Source organism: Bolinopsis microptera, chromosome 1 (genome assembly GCF_026151205.1).
Source record: "Bolinopsis microptera isolate Bmic1 chromosome 1, MBARI_Bmic_1.0, whole genome shotgun sequence".
NCBI lineage: Eukaryota > Metazoa > Ctenophora > Tentaculata > Lobata > Bolinopsidae > Bolinopsis > Bolinopsis microptera.
In genome coordinates this window covers 10,260,816-10,280,269 of record NC_087072.1, presented here as the reverse complement: position 1 = coordinate 10,280,269, position 19,454 = coordinate 10,260,816, and the positions used below count along the sequence as shown (strand labels likewise).

The 19,454-nt window shown below is 38.4% G+C and overlaps 3 protein-coding genes across 5 annotated transcripts in view; 2 read left to right on the top strand and 1 right to left on the bottom strand.

The window, feature by feature from the left end:
• Positions 1–12,356, bottom strand: part of LOC134812265 (uncharacterized) — a 72,781-nt gene extending 60,425 nt beyond the window's left edge. The window contains exon 1 of the mRNA XM_063819595.1: positions 12,330–12,356. The gene's annotated coding sequence lies outside the window, so the exon portion shown is untranslated. The remainder of the gene's footprint in view (positions 1–12,329) is intronic.
• The window catches only part of LOC134812285 (uncharacterized), a 59,171-nt gene that overhangs the window by 24,014 nt on the left and 15,703 nt on the right, over positions 1–19,454 (top strand). The window lies entirely within an intron of this gene.
• LOC134812237 (leucine-rich repeat serine/threonine-protein kinase 2-like) overlaps positions 1–19,454 on the top strand; it is a 50,175-nt gene that overhangs the window by 27,205 nt on the left and 3,516 nt on the right. For both annotated transcript variants that reach the window (XM_063819516.1, XM_063819507.1), the window contains 7 exons: positions 12,661–12,757; positions 12,875–13,036; positions 17,044–17,237; positions 17,401–17,599; positions 17,744–17,798; positions 18,942–19,040; positions 19,235–19,438. In XM_063819516.1, coding sequence (XP_063675586.1) covers positions 12,661–12,757; positions 12,875–13,036; positions 17,044–17,237; positions 17,401–17,599; positions 17,744–17,798; positions 18,942–19,040; positions 19,235–19,438 — 1,010 coding nt within the window. The remainder of the gene's footprint in view (positions 1–12,660; positions 12,758–12,874; positions 13,037–17,043; positions 17,238–17,400; positions 17,600–17,743; positions 17,799–18,941; positions 19,041–19,234; positions 19,439–19,454) is intronic.

The following is a 19,454-nucleotide window of genomic DNA, read 5'->3' as shown; positions in this document are numbered from 1 at the left end:
TTTGTCACACTATGAAATTATGTAGACCCTTGGCCTTGATGGTTAGGATAATTGTCTGATCCTATAGGCAAACTTTGTCACATAACGATATTTTAACCGAGTGACAAGATATCGCCTTAATACGGCCGGCATGGAAATTCTTACATTGTCACACTATAAACACGTGACGGAGAATGCTGCCATGTTTGACCACATTTTCGAGTGGGTACATATGGCCATTACCTACATATAGGACGACTTGTTTTGTGAAATGGTGCCCCAGGTAAATTTCGTCACACATTTAAGAAAACGTATGAGGAATGTTTAGGACACTATTTGTAGCATTATTTGATGACCTGAATATGTTTTATGGTCGTTTCAGTAAAATGACATTAGATATGTAATATGTATATATATGTATATTACATATCTGTTGCCATTTTACTGACACCACCATCTCGACTTTATTTTGTGATAGAGCTGACTAGCCGAGCCATCTTTGATCTTTATGAATTTGGATGCAAGTATTGTGACTTTGTCAAATATGCTGTTTACCTTTAGAATGGTACAAGAGAATTTACCGTAGAATAGTAATTTTAAATCCCTAAATTTCGACCCCAAAGTGGTATCAAAAATGCAAAATAAACACATTCGATTTTCAAATGTTTTCATCATTAACGTGAGAGGAGAGAGAGATGCGAAGAAGGCAGAATGAGGTTCTAGGTATTAACTGACATTGAGCGTCCCCGGATATGGGCCTTGAAATGCTAGTGTCTTGAAATCGTATACGCGCTATAAATTAAGGCACATAATATGCTTACCTTTGGAAAGAGGAGGTACACTTAGCAGCAGCACTAGCAGAACCCAATACATGGTTTTGTAAATTTGAATAACTCGCTTCCTTAAATAATGGACAGAAGCGTGCAATTGACGCTCGCCCACTTAAACATTCCCATTGTATAGCGTGCCACAACCAAATTCTACTGCGATGGATACCAGCTCACAAAGGCTATTAAGGTAATGAAAAGGCAGGCTTGCCAACGATGGCTTGCTAACGCGTCATATTGTGCTTGAGCCTGGCACTTGAGCCTGGCACTTCGTTTTTTCAAATCACAACTGCTGAATATTTTCACTTCATCTTATGTACAAATATTGTATGGTTGCACTTTAAGAAGCATTATGACTTCCTTATTTAATTATATCTATCAACCATCTCCCATACTGGCGGGTTTTTACCTGGATTATATCTGATTTTAGACTTAAACCACCAATTCGATCACTGGACAAACAAGACAAACAATCTACATACAATATAGTAAGATGTAAAAAGTATCATTTGATTGTAAACATTAATACAGAATAATATAGCAAGATAACTTGAATAACTCTAAATGAAATATCATCAGTTACTATAATCGTCATATAGTAACTCTGAGTTCTACGTTTTTTAATTGAGAGGATAATAATATACTACGTCTAACTGCTATCTGTTTTAATGTACTGACTAGATATCTTCTCCCCTGGAAATTTAACGTGGTATAACACGTGGTATAGTATCATATAACACGTGGTATAACACGTGGTATAATACCATATAACACATGGTATAACACGTGGTATAATACGTGGTATAACACGTGGTATAATACCATATAACACGTGGTATAACACGTGGTATAATACCATATAACACGTGGTATAACACGTGGTATAATACCATATGATTTTAACGCTTATTAAACAAGTTAACCAAATTTCACAAAACGTGGGGGCCATAAAACTAAAAGCCTTAAATTCATCGACAAGATATATTCGTGGATAGAAATCAAACCATGTATGTAGAAAGGCAAGATTTAATCTTGTTCCATCATAGTGAACTTCGATCGTGGAATCAGGCATATCGTGTATATTGTTTATTGTATTTGTGTGGTTACGTACAGTGGATACATTAGCCTCGGAGGAAGTAGACACTGTCTACTGGACATGGTTGGGGTCCCGTACAGGAACAGAACAGACGCCAATACACGTACTTCTCATCAGGACTATGTACACTGTATGTTTGTGTTAAGTATGTGTAATACGCTCCATGTGAATTGTACTGATTCTTGGTGAAAGGGAAGGCGCCAAAACTCCCTTGCCAGTGTGATTACCCCTGATTACCCATTTAGGTCTTTAGGTGCCTAATAGGAGGGAAGTGGGCAGATCGTCCTTTTATTGTTATCTGTTATACAAGTCGTTATATATATATATATATATATAATTATTATTATATAATAATATTATATAATAGTCATAGCGAGTGTAACAATGTACATCATGTCGTGAGGTATACTGATGGGAGAAATGAAAAGAAAACAGCTGTAAACCTCAGAAAAGACTATCCGATTGATAGGTGCGGCGGACGAGGCATCAATCATTTCACGCTTTACGCATGTCTCACTAAATTGTCATTAGTAGTAGCAACAACAGACAAAATTACAGAACTGCATTGCACCTTATCACGGGACATTGTGGCCTGCACAAACACCCTCACTTCATTTGTAAATCAAGCATCAGTGCTTGTCCTATGTGCGGTGATGAAGAGGAGACTGTTTAACATTTTCTTGGATAGTGCCCGGCTATCGCCCAAATAAGAGGGCACTATTTCCAGGACCATTTAGTCAATGAAATATTTGACAACCAGCATATCACCACTATTGTAAATTTCGCAAACTGCACCAAACGCCTAATTGTGCCCAAGGAGCTGGACCAGACCGGTGTGACAATTAGAGACTACTCACATGTTGTCTTAGTTAATCTTTCTATTCTCTCGTCGGCCATCCAGGCCCAGCCTCTCTTTAAGAAAATCTAAAAAATAAGTGGTCTGTAGCTAGCTAGATATAATATTCCACCAAAAATTCCCCAATCGTGCAGGGCAGCCGCGCCCATATCTGGTCCCTTTTTGGCCCAATTATGCAGAACCACCTAAAAATGCCCAAAACCCCGATTTAAGGTGCTCTACTTGTAGCTAGTGATCCCCTGAACTTTTATTTGAATTTTCATCGAGACTGGACAAAAATGGCTAAATTATGAATCAAAAAACCATATGCCCATATTTGGGAATATGCACAAAATTTGATATATTTTGGCCCATAAATTGGTCAAGTATCAAATCTTTGAACAAGACTAACTTTACATGAAAGGTAAATCTAATCTATACATTATAGACCTTTAAAGAAATTAAGCGACCAAATTATCTTAAAGTATATTAAAATACATTAAAGTATATTAAAGAATATTAAAGTATATTTAAGTGTATTAAAGAATATTAAAGTATATTAAAGTATTTTAAAGTATATCCCATTTCAATATACTTCAATATGGTTGGCTCCTCCCCCCCCCCCCCCCCCCCCCATTGTCAGTGCGGGAGCAGCTTCCTTTTGTTCTTCTTGGCTATTGAAGCAAGCTGCGGGACATTGGACAATCTGCATTTGTATTCAATATTCATAACCTTCAGTCCCTTTATAAGCACAAAGCCAATAGAACAGTCGATCGTGTTTGAAAATTTAAAAATACTTTTATAGGCAATTTGGTAATCTAGCTAGGCACACTTGGGGCACACTTGGGGCACAAAATTGAATTTCCTGGGGCACACTTGGGGCAAAAAGTTACTTGGGGCACACTTGGGGCACAGTTGGGGCACAGTTGAGGCAAAAAATGACCTGAAGCACAGTTTAAGTAAACTAAACACACTTGGGGCACAAGGTTACTTGGGGCACACTTGGGGCAGATACAGTTGGGGAACAGCTGGGGCACACTTGGGGCAAAAAGGTAAACAATCTTCTGGTGTAATAATAAGTAACAACGTATACGTAATTTTTAATTTAATTAAAATTAACCTAATTCCTGAATACCAATACATTAAACAACTAATACATTAATAAAATTCCACATTTTATCTAATACTGTCTTTTCGTTCCTGCAGCGTGCAGAGTTCTCAGCTCTGCTGATTTCCGGTTACAAATTGAAGATGCGATAGGGAACACATTCTTCAATGTCACTTTTCGTAGTTGCAGTATTCCGTGCTGCAGCGCCGCCATATCCACCTTTGATGCCTCCGCTACAACTCTTTTGCGAGAGAAGAAGGAAACCGACAGAGACTCCTCGTCCAAAGCAGAGGCAAGCGATGAACCAGCATTGACTCGTCCCATCACTCTGTCGTATTCGTGAACGATACCAAGGATGGAAAAGGTCCTCATTACTGAGCGAGCTCGGTGTGGTGGTGAGTGGTGACTGGTGGATGTGGAGGAGCTGCGGCAGTGGGAAGCGATGGCGTGACTGCAGGAACGATTGGAGGCGGTGGAGCGACGGCAGGAACGATGGGAGGAGGGGGTGGAGGGCCAACTCCAGAGGTGGATGGTTGTGCTGAGGACCGGGGGGCAGTGTTGGGCCCGGAAGGTCGAACAACAGGAAGTGCCCCAAGTGTGTTTAGTTTACTTAAACTGTACTTCAGGTAATTTGTTTGCCTCAACTGTGCCCCAAGTGTGCCCCAACTGTATCTGCCCCAAGTGTGCCCCAAGTGTGCCGCAAGTAACATTTTGCCGCAAGTGTGTCCCAGGAAATTCAATTTTGTGCCCCAAGTGTGCCTAGCTAGATTACCAAATTGCCCTTTTATATCATATGAAAATTTAGAGATGACTTTTTCAGTACTGAGTACAGTCAGAAATGAGTTTGTCAAATATAATAAATGTGACTTTAAATGGTTCCATAGATAACGGCAAAATAACAATAACTCTCTAACTAACCAACTAACTATCTAACTAACCCCATCCTGAGTCCCTGTATAGACGAATCCTTAATAAAGGAATTGGCCTCATTATATCAAGACCTGTTACAGGTTACATTAAACCCCATTCAACAACACCAGCTCTGACGTCATCACAGCACCGCTGGCGCAGGTTCAAGGCTCAAAACCAACCATGTATCTTCTATTTGTTCCTTAGACTTGGCTATCACAGACTAAGATCTCTACCTCATAACTTACATACCCACATTAAATATAGAACACTTCTCGACTTATGCTAAACGAAGTGTTCTCACTTTTGAGGGGAACGTTAGGAGCTCCAAAAGTTCATTGTGTTACTTTTTAGCATCTCTTTCCTCATATAATCCCATACCTAGTAATTTATCGTGAAATGAATTTATGAAGGTTTTCTGGAGATATCATCACTTCGTTGTTGTGAAATAATTCTCTAGATTTTGTTTGCATTCGCTTCTCTCATTGTGTGCTCGATTTCACTGACATTTTTGAACACTTTGAACAGCTATTGGAGCAAAAATAACTTGGGAAATTTTGGCTTGTGGTAGGATTTTCAAAAAATGATAAAATCCCCCGAAAAAACTCCCTATAAACTGAAATCCTCTGAGGGGAAATCAAAACTTTAACGCCTAAATAAACCACTTTTGTCAGACTTCTCAGATCAGACAGATAATGATCATCCCGATTATCCGTTTCAATAGGCACTCATCTTTGTAATGGTATGTTTATTTAATGAACCTTGAGTGGTAATTATCATAGATTTCCGTATTTTACCTATTGCACAAGTATCAGTGTTTCCGAACCACAATAATAATGGTTGTACTTTTCAAGCGGTCGTAACGCGTTCTTTAAGTGGTATGTTCTTGCCCGCAATATCTCAACATCATGCCCTTGCCAATACACGTAATTCAGTGTACACTCCCTCGCCTCCTGCATCAATACCATTAATATCAAAGTTTCACCGTTTAATAACTAATATCTTCACTATAGGATGCCTGTGATTCAAGAGGGTTTAGTTTTTAAAGTATCTGGCTGGACACTAAAATTCTGTTTATATAATTAACACTCGTTTTAAGGTACTACTATTAAGTTTTTACCCTTGTTGAAAAATTGCTAAGTTCACCAATTTCAAACTTTTGATATGGATATTTGTACTCCTTATCAGGTGCATTAGAACAGTCTAACGAATTTAAGATTGTCCTACCTTTGAACGATCGGATGTTTATTCTGGTAATAAATTCGTATCACGTACATAGATTACATCTCGGATGTTAAGGTTATTCTATTTCCCACTTGTTTATCTGCCGCACTTCCCAAACTTCCTAACACCCTTATAGTTATACAGCACAGAATAATCGTCCAACAATAAGCAAGAGTTAATTGCCAACTCAACATCCTAGCCGTGATCCCATGCCTAATCGGAACATTCTCCCTTTAATCACATAATCGTTCGTCAAACAATACAATAAACAGCGCTACAAGATAACAGCATTTAAACAGCACTACAATTCGACAAATCTTCCATTTCATACCTTTCGTCTTCACTGTCTTACTCTTACGTTATAAATGCTCGAGGAGAGGCTCTTTCCGAGAGTACTTCCTAAGAGAAGTTTAACTTTCACTTTCACTTTCACTTTAAACTATTCTTAAGGTGTCCTGCTAAGCTGATCTTTTAGGAAAGTACCGCCCTTGTTGTCTACCGCCCTCTTGTCCTCCGCCCTTGTTTTTTTCCGCCCTTGTGTCCTATACCCCTCTCATAACCGGAGGCCTATCCCCATTCCCCAGTGTGTTATGTGCTATAAAGATAATTGCGTGGAACATGTAACGTCATCTGAGAGTATTAGCTAGTGTGTCGGCCGAGTGTCTGCCTTAATGAATCATAAGACTACTTGACATGACAATTATAGATCTGTTAAATATGGATCTGCTGCGCAGGAGGAGATATACAAGTTTGGTGATCTAGTTATTCGTAAGCAAGCTGGGCGATTTAGACCCGGTCACCTGCGTACCTGATATAACCTGATTACTTACTTCATAACTCAAGCAATTATTGGCTCGAGGCTCCATGCGCTGCTACTCTCAATCGAGATTCCTGTTTCTAGTTGACCAATTATTGGTTATAATTGCTTTAGTTAATCGTTTTGCCTGCTTACTCTTCACTCAAGGACGGTTGTCTTAATTTTCCATTGTCTGAGACTTAATAATATAACATTTGAGACAATCTAAATATTTCGCTGGAATCGCAGAAAACGTACAAACCATGACATTTTTGTTCGTGCCTCAATAGGATGTCTCCTCAGTATAAACATGATATGCAGATTTTCCCTCGAAGCATCTGTCTTCTTCGTCATTCGTGCCATCTTTGAAACTATCAAGTAATAGTATCACAGCTGACAAGTAAATATGAGCTCAAGTATGCCCGATTAGTAATTCTTTGATGTCGGACATAATGATAAAATATGTTATGATAATTATATATAATAATATTAAGACAATATCATCTTATAACGCAACAATTCTGTTATAATATGTATAAAGTACAATTATGCACCGCATCAAAAATATCCAGCTTCAAGAAAAGGCTATGTAATATGTTCTAGGGGCTAGGGCGTATATACAGGGTGTTTCGAAAGTCTTTCAAGGATGTCCCTTTTTGAACAACTTTTTATCCGCTTGTCTAAACTTCATTCTATAAAATTACCCATATTTACCTATGTCGCTAGGGGACTGATTGCGGTTGCTATGATGGCTCATAACTCACAAGCATTTTATGGCATATTTTTCTTTAAAACGTTTACATAAATGGAAGTGGGCGTGGTCTATCTTGAGTGGTCCCCAATAATTAAAGTCTGCGACTTTTCCTTTGTCTTTCTAGACCTGTAAAGGATCAACTTAGCTGCCCAAATCGACGACGTTGTTGGATGCACTACAATTACATATCGGTTGTATTCTAACAGCATAATGAATTTTCAAATCTTTCTACCCTTTAACTATTAGTATTGTAAGCTAATTTGTTTTAAAATTTATTTACTAATGGCTTTTACGTTTATTTTTAATGATTCATCTTCAAGGCCCTAGTGTGAAAGAAACCCAAAAACTGGAAATAATGGAAGAAAGTGGAAACTTTATGTTGAGTGAAGGTGGTGTCAATTCTACTGATTCTCCCACATATACCCCTGATGTCGAAGAATTCTTATCAGTCGAGGCTTACAGAAGATACGATGTACTCATAGCGCTTATTCTGATGTTGTGTCTTTTGATAGGGCTCCCAGGAAACTTGATCTCTCTTTTCTTTTACAGCTGCAGAAGAGACTTTGCCAGTCTGGTTTACAGCTCTATCTGCGGACTAGACGTCTTCATATGTCTGATCTCGATCCCCGTTATGATATCGTTATTTAACAACAGAATGCCAGGTATTCTTGATAATCAGATATTCTGCGTGGGATGGAATGTTGTTTTCTACTTTCTGGCTCGAATGTCCATGTTTTTGGTGATGTTGTTGAGTGTTTCACGGACGATAGCAATAGTTTTTCCGTTTTACCAAATGAGGAAGAATGTCTTTGTTGCTTCTTCTGGGATCTACATTCTCATCATGTTCATTTGGAGTGGGCTGGTAGTCCACCATGGTGGTTCCGACATGTTTTACTCTTATGACAAAGTAAACGTGTACTGTTACTACGAACTCGACTTTAAAGTTGGTAATTCCTTCCCTCAGATTGAACAGATTCTATTCGTTCTGAGTTTAGGAATCCCCCCCATCGTTACTTTGATCAGTTTTACAATATCAGTCAACAAACTTGCTCGCAAGAGCTCTGTGTCACATATGAGTGATAGGAACAGAAAAGCTTCTGTGACCCTTGCTTTATTTACAGGGTTGTTCCTAATTTGTAACGCGCCCTGTTTTGCTAATAACGCGGTCTACATGGTAGGATCTTTCTTGAGCCTTTACCCTCGACCATTTTACATGAGTACATTCATGTTCTTCTACAGTTGGGTGCTCGCAGAAGTTGTCTCCGTTGTTGTTAATGCTGCCCTCAACCCTGTTCTGTATTACTTCAGAGTTCAGGCACTGAGACGGTGGACTATGAGTTGTTTGAAGGGATCGAAAGAGAGAGGGTTGGGTTCGCCGAGCAAATCTCCCCCTTCTTCGCGGATAAAGTTAAACAATCACATGAACATAAACAACTTTCGTAGAAACACTGTTCGCAGAAAAACGATCGCTTAAATAGCTTTACTCAATTGTGTCAACTGTTACCACTTACTTTTTAATTTGTATTGAAAACCAATTATCTTAAGTGGGTTTTGTTACAGCAGCAATGCCATTTCAATGTACAGTTTATCTCTTACATCTTTATAGATAACACTAACACTAAGATATCTTCGCTGACATGCAGTCAAGGTTCGACCGGGATCCCAGCTTAATCCCGGTCCCGGTCAAAAATCGACCGAGAAAATGCCAAATTTTGACCGGATTTTTTAAAAAAGTTATTAAATTATCGAACATTTGTTTGTACAAATGAACGATTTTTTTTGTCTGTTATCCCCTACAATGTTTTTCGCCAACTTGAAAGACCTTTCACATGCGACTGAAAAAGGAGTTGGTCAAAGATATATTCAGACAAGCTGGTTCAGATGGGGTACAGAGTGTGATTTTCCGCCAGAACTCCAGGTGATTACGTCTCTGGGGCTCCAGCTTGTCCTTAAAATATATGGTAACCTCGTTACATACCAAGTTGTTAGGAGATCTGGGCTCGTCTGAAGTACTGCGTAGGAGTTGGTCAGTTGGTTCCAAGTCGCTGGTTCCAAGTCGCTGCATCAAATGTAGAATATTCTAGAAATCCAGTACACTGATCAACCAACTTGCTGACATAAAATATTGTTAAAAAAATGCACCTAACGCCATTATACATTATAAGATCAAAGAATATTGAAAGTATTCCCGGTCCCGGTCGTATTCCCGGTCCCGGTCGTATTCCCAGTCTCGGCACCTTTTTCCAGTCCCGGTCCCGGTCAAAAAAGCGGTCCTGGTCGATCCTTGCATGCAGTTATCGCTTTGGGTTTAAACGTCTTGTCAGTTAAAAGGTTTTAACCGTTTTAACGTTTTGAGACTTTACAATTATCTCGAAGAAACCGTTTAAAACAACATCAACATTGAAGTTTTTGTTCGTACCTAAACAGGATTACTGTATCTATGATTAATACTTAGCGAGAACGATATGTAACATTTCCACCAAAACAGCAGTTGGGGGAAGGGGCAACCTCATTGCCCATTTAATCCTTAACTTTTAGACAAATGTGCATGGGAATCGATGGGGTGGGTCCACCTCCAGCAGCTTTCTTTAATCCATCTTTGAAAGTATCTGTACTTGCAACAAACACACCCTCAAGAAACTTAGATCTCACAAGACAATAAGATGAGTAATTAGCCCGATTAATGAATCTTCTTTGTCAGATGCAGAATAATATTCGTAATGCAACGAAACGTGGTATGTTGATTCAATATTATCTTATTGGGGGGGGGGGGGGGGGGGGGGGTGGGGGCGCTCATGTTTTTTGGGGGCGCTCATGTTTTTTGTCCAAGACGGACAAAAAATAGGGCGGACAAAAACGGACAAAAAACATGAGCCCCCCCCCCCCCCCCCCACCACTATACGTCTCTTGCAACAGCTTCTTTGTACACCACATCAAAATTATCCAACTTCATGAAAAATTGTATTCAAGTTATACCTACATAAAGAAGTTATTGAAATATCCTTTTGCACCGTTGCAGTCTTCAAGGAAAACGAATTTTTCAAAATTTTCTACCTTTTAACATAAAATGTTTAAAAATGTTGTCAAAGTAATTGTTTATTTACTTGAGTACAACAAATTCTGGTTTTAACGTTCATTTATCTTCAAAGCCTTAATGTGAAAGAATCCCGAAAATTGGGAATTATGAAAGAACTTGGAAATACAATGGACGATCAGGACAGTGTCAATTCTACTGATTCTCCTACATATACCCCTGATGTCGAAAGATTCTTATCAGTCGAGGCTTACAGAAGATACGATGTACTCATAGCGCTAATTCTGATGTTGTGTCTTCTGATCGGGCTCCCAGGAAACTTGATCTCTCTTTTCTTCTACAGCCGCCGAAGAGGCTTTGCTAGTCTGGTATACAGTTGTATTTGTGGACTAGACGTCTTCACATCTCTGATCTCAATTCCCGTCATGATATCGTTATTTAACAACAGAATGCCAGGTATTCTTGATAATCAGATATTCTGCGTGGGATGGAATGTTGTTTTCTACTTTCTGGCTCGAATGTCCATGTTTTTGGTGATGTTGTTGAGTGTTTCACGGACGATAGCAATAATTTTTCCGTTTTACCAAATGAGGAAGAATGTCTTTCTTGCTTTTTCTGGGATCTACATCTCATCATGTTCATTTGGAGTGGTCTGATAGTTCATCATGGTGGTACTGACATAGATTACGCTTATGACAAGTTTACTGTTTACTGTTACTACTACCTCTTTAAGCTTGGTGGTTCTTTCCCTAAGATTGAACAGATTTTCTTTGCACTGAGCTTAGGAATTCCCCCCATCGTTACTTTGATCAGTTTTACTATATCAGTCAACAAACTTGCTCGCAAGAGCTCTGTGTCACATATGAGTGATAGAAACAGAAAAGCCTCTGTGACCCTTGCTTTATTTACAGGGTTGTTCCTAATTTGTAACGCGCCCTGTTTTGCTAATAACGCGGTCTATATGATAGGATCTTTCTTGAGCCTTTACCCTCGACCATTTTACATGAGTACATTCATGTTCTTCTACAGTTGGGTGCTCGCAGAAGTTGTCTCCGTTGTTGTTAATGCTGCCCTGACCCTGTTCTGTATTACTTCAGAGTTCAGGCACTCAGACGGTGGACTATGAGTTTTGTTAAGGGGCTGAGAGAGAAAGGGTTAGGCTCGCCGAACAAATCTCCCTCTACTTCGCGGATAACGTTAAACCAAACAGCCGTTTAGATAGCTGATCGAAACAGTTTGCATTAAACTCTATCTCAAATGAACAAATAACTTTATTTTAGAAGAGTTGTATCTTATTTCGTTTTATCCTTTTTTATGTTGAATTTTTTTTCAAAAAAGCGATGAAGCATCAATATTGTACCATTTTATCCCATAAATTCAGATCAATAATATTCTTATTCCAACAAAATAGTTACTTTGTGCTGTGTCTAAAGAGTTTGAGATGAATTGTATTTTTATTTTGTCGATTGGATAATGGATATATCATGGTGTTTGGGATAAATACAGAATAAATTGAATTTTGTCAACTATAACCAAATTCTTTTCGTAAACTTGCCTTTCTAATGTATATTGAAAAATGACTTGGGAGTTTTTATGAATGACCTGTTCAAATTCTCTCTTCATTCGGAAATTTTCCGCGTCAATCAACTTTCTAAATAGACAGTTTTTGGGTTTTCCAAATAGTTTCTGATTATTCTGATTTGCGACAAATGATATTGCACTGTTAGGATAAACGACGTTTCAAAGTAACAACTTCTTATTCATGCTCAAATTATTTGTTATATAGTAGTGTTGAAAGTATTAAAACGTGAATCAGAATGTGTTTAAATTTACATCATGCAAAGACATAGCTATCTGTTCCTTTGGAATCATGCAGCATGTCTAGTCCTAGGTTTACAAACATTTTCTGTCATCTTTTTGAAAGCTCGATAATAGAAATAGGTCTATATGGAATATAAATGCTTCGAAATTTCTTTCGTCAATTTAATGCTCAGTTGGCTCTTGGCAATTAAGATTCTCTGTGAAAAATTCACACGGCCGGCCGTGGCAATCGTCTCAAAAGTAAACAGTCATACTAATAACTGTATCTGACTTACAGGGAAGCAGAAAAAGTGAGATACAAAAAGAAACTAGTCCTCGGTCAGTTGGTTCCTAATAGCTATCTTGCTCTCATAGAGGAAATCAATAAGCTTAAGGTTTGGTTTTAAAATTTACTTTAGATGCATTAACAATATTTTCACAATATTAGTTGCGTTCCCTCGTTGAGTTACCAAGACAGTTATAAAACATTACTCCGTACTTATTTCCGGTAGAATACATATGAAAGGGAACACAAGATCCGAACCGTGGTTCAGGAGGAGGAATTGTGGGAGATAATCCGGAAAAATCCGGCGTGTGACGACATCGACAGCGAATATCAGTTCAACGCAGTCACTGATCTTATGCATAACCTTGGGATTATCCTTCACTTCAAGGTAAATTGAAACCAAATAAATGATTAAGAGTACAATGTATATATATACTGTACGGAGACAAGTTAAATATTATAGCATTAGCAGCAATCAATCAACTTATTGCATTTACATAGAGAAATTATTAATTTCTCAATCAAAAAGTTACTGTATACAGCAATCGGTTCCATTCTAACCGAACTGCAAAAAATTAGGTTTTATAACTCCACCTCCTTATCACCCCCGTTAGCTGAATCTTGAATTGATTTTCTAGTCGAGTTTAATTTAACTGATGATGGTGGATTTAACCAAGGTATCATGTTAAGGACCCTTTCCCCAAAAATGTATATCATGGGATCAAAGAAAGTGTTGAAATAAAACACATATTCTGTCGCCTTTATGACAGTCACATTGTTAGTATTGAAGAAGTTTCTAGCAACAATAGTAGGAATCCATGTCATGATAGAAACTACACACACAGCACCGGCCCTGATTGATATCTTAGTACACTTCATGTTGTATCTACACATGCCCCTGAGATGAAGTAGCCGGAGTATGGCGGTGTAGGCGACCACGTTGAGAAGGAGCGGCGCAAGGAAAGTGAGCCCCTTTACCAGGATATGGTGCACCAGGGAGTGGGTGTGTACCCAGGGGGATATAATACACGTGACATCCAGAGTTTCTGTCACGGTGACGTCACAGCTTACTGATTCGTAGTAGAGGAGGAGAAGGGAGAGGGAGGGGAGAAAGAGGGCAACAAGCGCTGAAAATACCAGTACTCTTGTGCGGGGTTTGGTTTGGTTGTACCTGGGATATTTGCAGTTTTAATCTAGTGATATACTTGTGTGAGACTCTAGAGTCTAGACATGTCTCTTTTCATGCTGACAGCGCGAGCGGAGTTTTCAAGTTTGGTCAGATGTAGGAGGAGCTATTTAGACAGTGAAACCATAAGGAAGTCCACCGCACGAAATATATGTGAATGATAATGTCTATTGCTTTAATTAACAGTGTGTAATGAATTTTTGTACTGTGGTGAGTAAGACTGTGTGCTATTGGACTCACATGAAGGGGAAGAAGACAGCGAGGAGCCGCTCCATCGTGATGGGAAGTACTGAGAGGAGGTTGAGGGAGCTGAGGAAGAGGATCAGGTAACTGTTAGCACTGCACAGCTCTTTGCTCTCGACTCCAAACACTGGACCTGGAGTGGTTGGAATTTGGATAGATGCAAACCGTGGATATATTTACATGGATTTATGTTTGTTTGGAGCATAGGTAGAGACGGTGGACTGCTGGAGACTGGAGTCTGGACACCATGAGTAGAAACACAAATGAGTAGAAACACAAACCTAGAGGTTGAACGATACACCCATGTAAACTCAGCAGAATGTCAGATATCATCATCAAAGTAAAAGAGCTGTGGTGGTGATCCTTCTTGTCCTCTGGGGCAGCTCCAGAGGATCTCAACTGTTTGTAGATTAGCCAGGTGTTGAGGAGGAGCGTACTGGCCGTTAATACCATCAGGATCAACTCAAGGATTGCCATGGTCTAAGAATGAAACGTCTATCAAGGTCGACTGCGTATAAAGTGAAACTGTAGATGTTACTTAAAAATAACACCAAGCCATCGATCAATGATATAAATCTTTTCCTTTGGGCTTTCGAATATCAAACGTAAATTAGCTACCACTTTCAAGGCATACCTTTAAATTCGGCACATTTTAAAAAGTTTTGCGAATAAATGATTCTTGTGTACGAAGCCCGTTTTACAGTGTCCTCATAGAAGTACATGCGCGATACATCTCTTACTACACACTTAAAGAGTGCCACGAAACTAAACAACTTGCTCTAGTGTAAAAGAGTGGTCTAAACGACGATTACTACAGCGAACAATGAACACAGAGCAGATCCTACACTATTCACTAAACCTCTATATGGGCGTGGTCCGGTAGTTTCATTGAGTTTTAATATACCGGCCTCTCGGGAGAAACGAAAAGTGCACGGTATAGAAAAACCCGGTAAAGAGAGACATGATCCAAATCCTCAATAGCTGTAGTCTCCCAAATAACCTGTCAAGCGTCTCGTATACTGGATTAGGGCCTTGTATGCACGTATTGTGTCGTTTTGTGAGCTGTGATAATTATGACAAGCGGGTCACCTCGAGGTACATCGTTTTCATGCTTCCATAGCTACTTTCAATGATAATTATAAGTCACACTTCGTGCATATAACGAGCTCAATAAAATATAGTTTTGGGGAAAGAAGAGGCCCGGTATATCAAGGTACCAAGTATAGAGAGGCACGGTATAATATAAAGGTTTGACTGCACGCACAAGCTCCGAAGCGAAATTACAGCGTTGGCAACTTGGCATATTACATATGTAGAACTGTTCACTATTGCAATAGGACAACTGCGATAAATCGGTATTGAAGCAATTCGATAATTTCTCTGTATGTTTTCTAATAGACCAATTTATTTCCTGCATCAAACTAACATATAATATATAATATTATATTGTTTAATGGTGCACATAATCATATAATGGCATATTATTATATAATATTAATGGTATATAATAAGATATAATAAAATTGAATGGTGGATGAGAAGGATAATCATGCGTCGATTGTAGAGGTCTCGCACATCAATGGTATGTTTCCTTAAATTCACTTTGGTGTCTAGACCTGTCAATGTGATACCCAATGGCTACAGACACAACATATAAGTGCTGTGAGTGCGGAAACGCACTATTTACAACATATCATCGCACCTATACTACACGTTGCCTCTGACTGACTTGTAGACTGAGAAAAGTTCTTTAGTTACTACTTCAAACGAACAGCTTGCAAATTTAAACTGATTACTGATCCCCTTGTAAACATTTGAACAACTCAACAGGTGTAACTATTTAATATGAGATAAAACAAGCGTTTAGAAAGTCATGTTCAAATACTGCAAAACATTTTATCATATTAAAATTTGTAATAAATATAGTATGGTCCCACGTTATGCAAATACGAAATCACGTGATCAATTCATTACATATATTGAAAAGGTATCAAGTATCGAATCCTAGCATCGACTCATAGTCTATCTGTTGTACGTGAGTGGGAACAAGTAAAAGAAGTGGAGTATATAACATATTGACTGGAAAGAGATGGGAGTACAGGTGAAGGTAGGTAACAGGTGCTGCAAGGAACTGGTGAGGCAAAACAAGAGGAATAAGAAATGACTAATGAGTGACGGTATAGTGTTTAAATGAGTGAGAGTAGAAATGTACAAGGCGGAATTACAAGTGACAGCTGTGGAATTTGAATTTGTTATTGGTCAAAATATGTAGAACTAGAATGATGAGGGTACAGGAAATGAGATTGGATTTGGAGCGGTCCGCTGATTTTGTTTGTATGTTGAGAGTGGAATTACTGCAGATACTGAATTAGTGTTACTGTGTGGTGTCTGTCTAGATTCCTGGCTTTGTATATAATGATAGAAAACTAGTCATTCGGTTCTAAACGTTTAGGCGGAGAAATTAAAGTTTTCTGGCAGAATATTATATCATACAAAAAAATAGAAATTGTTTATGTCATACAGTCAAAAACAACCATTTACAAAAGTGTGCAACATTATGCCCCCAATTTTCCCTGAAAAAGGCCATTATTAACGGAGATCATTGGTTCCCAAAACAACCCAAAATTATAAATTAACTAACTGATGGATTGTACTAACGATTCAACAAAGAAGCGTGGCAATAGAGAGGCTTCTGCCATACGTATCATTTCCTGTAATGTATTAGTAAATTAGTCCCCTTGGCCAATTCATTAGGGAAATATTACAATAATTTTGTATCGTTCAATGAACGAATCCGTCATTGATTTTGGTTGTGAAGGCTGTTAATGAGGTCATTCGAATTCTCGCCAGTGAAAGTGAAGACAATTAAATTTAATGTGGAAACGAACACCGATAACTAATCTAATTCTCCCGGAACTTAATGAGTTCTTACGTGTGAGGCTAGCCAATTATAACCGTCACACCAGGAACCGTCGCTACAAAACCAGTACTTCCTGGATCCCTGCTGGCTGTGCAGCATGATGGGCCAAATTGTTACGATACGTGAGAAAAACCCCTACATAACGAGCGGGATTCTCAAGCAGCACAAAATCAGACACATGTTGAAGGATAAGCGGTTCCCGGAAACCATGTTCCCGCAGTACCTTCGCATTTTAAATAGGTGAGTGGCTTTCAAGTTGGTTCTGGAAATTTTCATAAAATGAATATTAATCTCCCAAACTTATCAATAATTTCATATAATTATATAAGTTAACGAATTTCAACAAACCTTATTAATCGAACATGCAAAGAACGGTACAGTTCTAAACTGAAAACGTTCGCAGGTTTGAGATCGCGCTGAAGATAGATGCTGATCAGATCCTGATCCCGTCACTGTTGCCACAAGAGGAGGACGTGACCTACTCCATTCCATCCGATCTGGAGTATTTCGAGAGACAGATCTCCTTCAAGAATCTTCCCTCGGGCTTCATTCCTAGGATTCTTGTCTCCACTCTCAGCTACATACTCTCAGTTTCTAATGAGGTTTGAAATCAGAATTGTTAAGAAATCTCTTTCAAATGAAAATTAACAATATCGAACTGAAATGAAAATTTTATCTGGTGAAAGTTATACATCCTATTCCTATAATTATAACTATTTTTATGGCTATAAAGTAAAATGTTTCAGCTTTGCAGTCCTCAGTTCGACAGGGAGCGTCAGTTCAGTGGAGAAAGCATTTTTGGTAATTCAACTTTTGTTCATTTATAATATCAAATATATTTAGTATACCGCCTTGTTATTTTACAGAAATCTGAGATCGCGATAGTTTGTTGATTTTTTTTCGTGCTACAATGTATAAAATCTGAATTCCCGCTTATAGTAGGAAATGCAATTTTATGTTTTACCTTATCGGACCTTATTTGGACGGACATTACATGAACGGACATAATTATGAACGGACATTAATATGAACGCTCGAAGGCATTCAAAACAATCAAAAATCCGAATTTTTTTCCAATTTTTTTGACGTTTTTTAAATTTCAGCAAATTATTTTTAAATCCATTTTTTATACAGTAAGTAAGAAAAGTAGTCATTAAGCAGTAAAATGTTAAAATATGTGTACATGGTCAGTGTCTAATATCACATATCATCTTCATCAAATGGGTTTTCGTGCATGAAATAGTCCATGCTTAAAGTATCAGTGATTTCTAGCTTTATGGAAACCTTTTTTTATCAAACTACCCCGGTCCTGCATTTCAGTGTTAACTTTTAAAAGCCATTCGGCGTGAAGTGGTTTTATCTTAGACAACTTTAGGTTAACCTTAACATCACGTGGAGCTTTCCTAGCACTGTTTCATTACCGCCCCCCGAGTAATATGAACTATAACAACGTCGGACAATGTCCTTGGCAACACGATTTACCGTATAATTTAGAGGCTGGAACATGTTTGCCATGTTGGCGGGGACTAGTTCATGAACTATGTTGTTGAGTGCCATAATTTTGTTGACTTTTTTCCGCCAAGTGACCCTTGAAAACATCATATACTAGTAGTAGTAGTAGTAGTAGAGTTTTCTGTGCCTCCGGGGGACCAAGGAGAACCTTTCCGTCGTTAACTTACGGCACAATAAAGTTCTCAAAGTTGTCATATTCTGGACAAAAAGTTCGAAATGGAAAAAATTTTGAAAAAATTTCAACGGACTTTAACTTGGACGGACAAAAATTGAACGGACTTTATTTGAACGGACATTAAGATGAACGCTAGGGCCTCCAGCGTTCAAGTAATGTCCGTCCAAATAAGGTCCGATAAGGTATACATAACAGTGTACATGGTCTATTAAATCCAAAACTTGTAATTATTTTTTCAAAACTTGTATTAATCACAGAGTCAGACGGAGTGGGTAAAGCTGCCCTCACTAGAAAGAGAAGCAATGCTATGAGTCAAAGTTCTCGTCACACTACCATTTCCTCTGATAGATTCTCAGGTAACGTATTTAATGAATCAAAAACTAACTCAATGACTGTTCGACTAATTTTCTTCGATAATAGAGTATTTAAATTTTCCAAAAGAAGTTGAGGTTGCCATGTTAAATTTTTGTAAAACAATTCTCATAATGCGTCTCGATTAGAATCGTGTGACTTATTATTGTAGTACATACTACTATTACTAATTCCTCAGAGTACAGTTTCGGGTCCCAGACCAGTGGCACCTCAGGAACGTCCGATCAGGACTGCAGACTGGAAGTGGAATATAGCTCTGATCTTGCTCCTACCCTTCAAGATATGACTCCAGTTCCTGATCATGATATTTTCTCAAAAGTAGAGGCTGCTCGAAACCTTATGGAACTTTCTCTCGATATGGATGATATTCTGATCGATGATGGTAAATTCAATCAAAA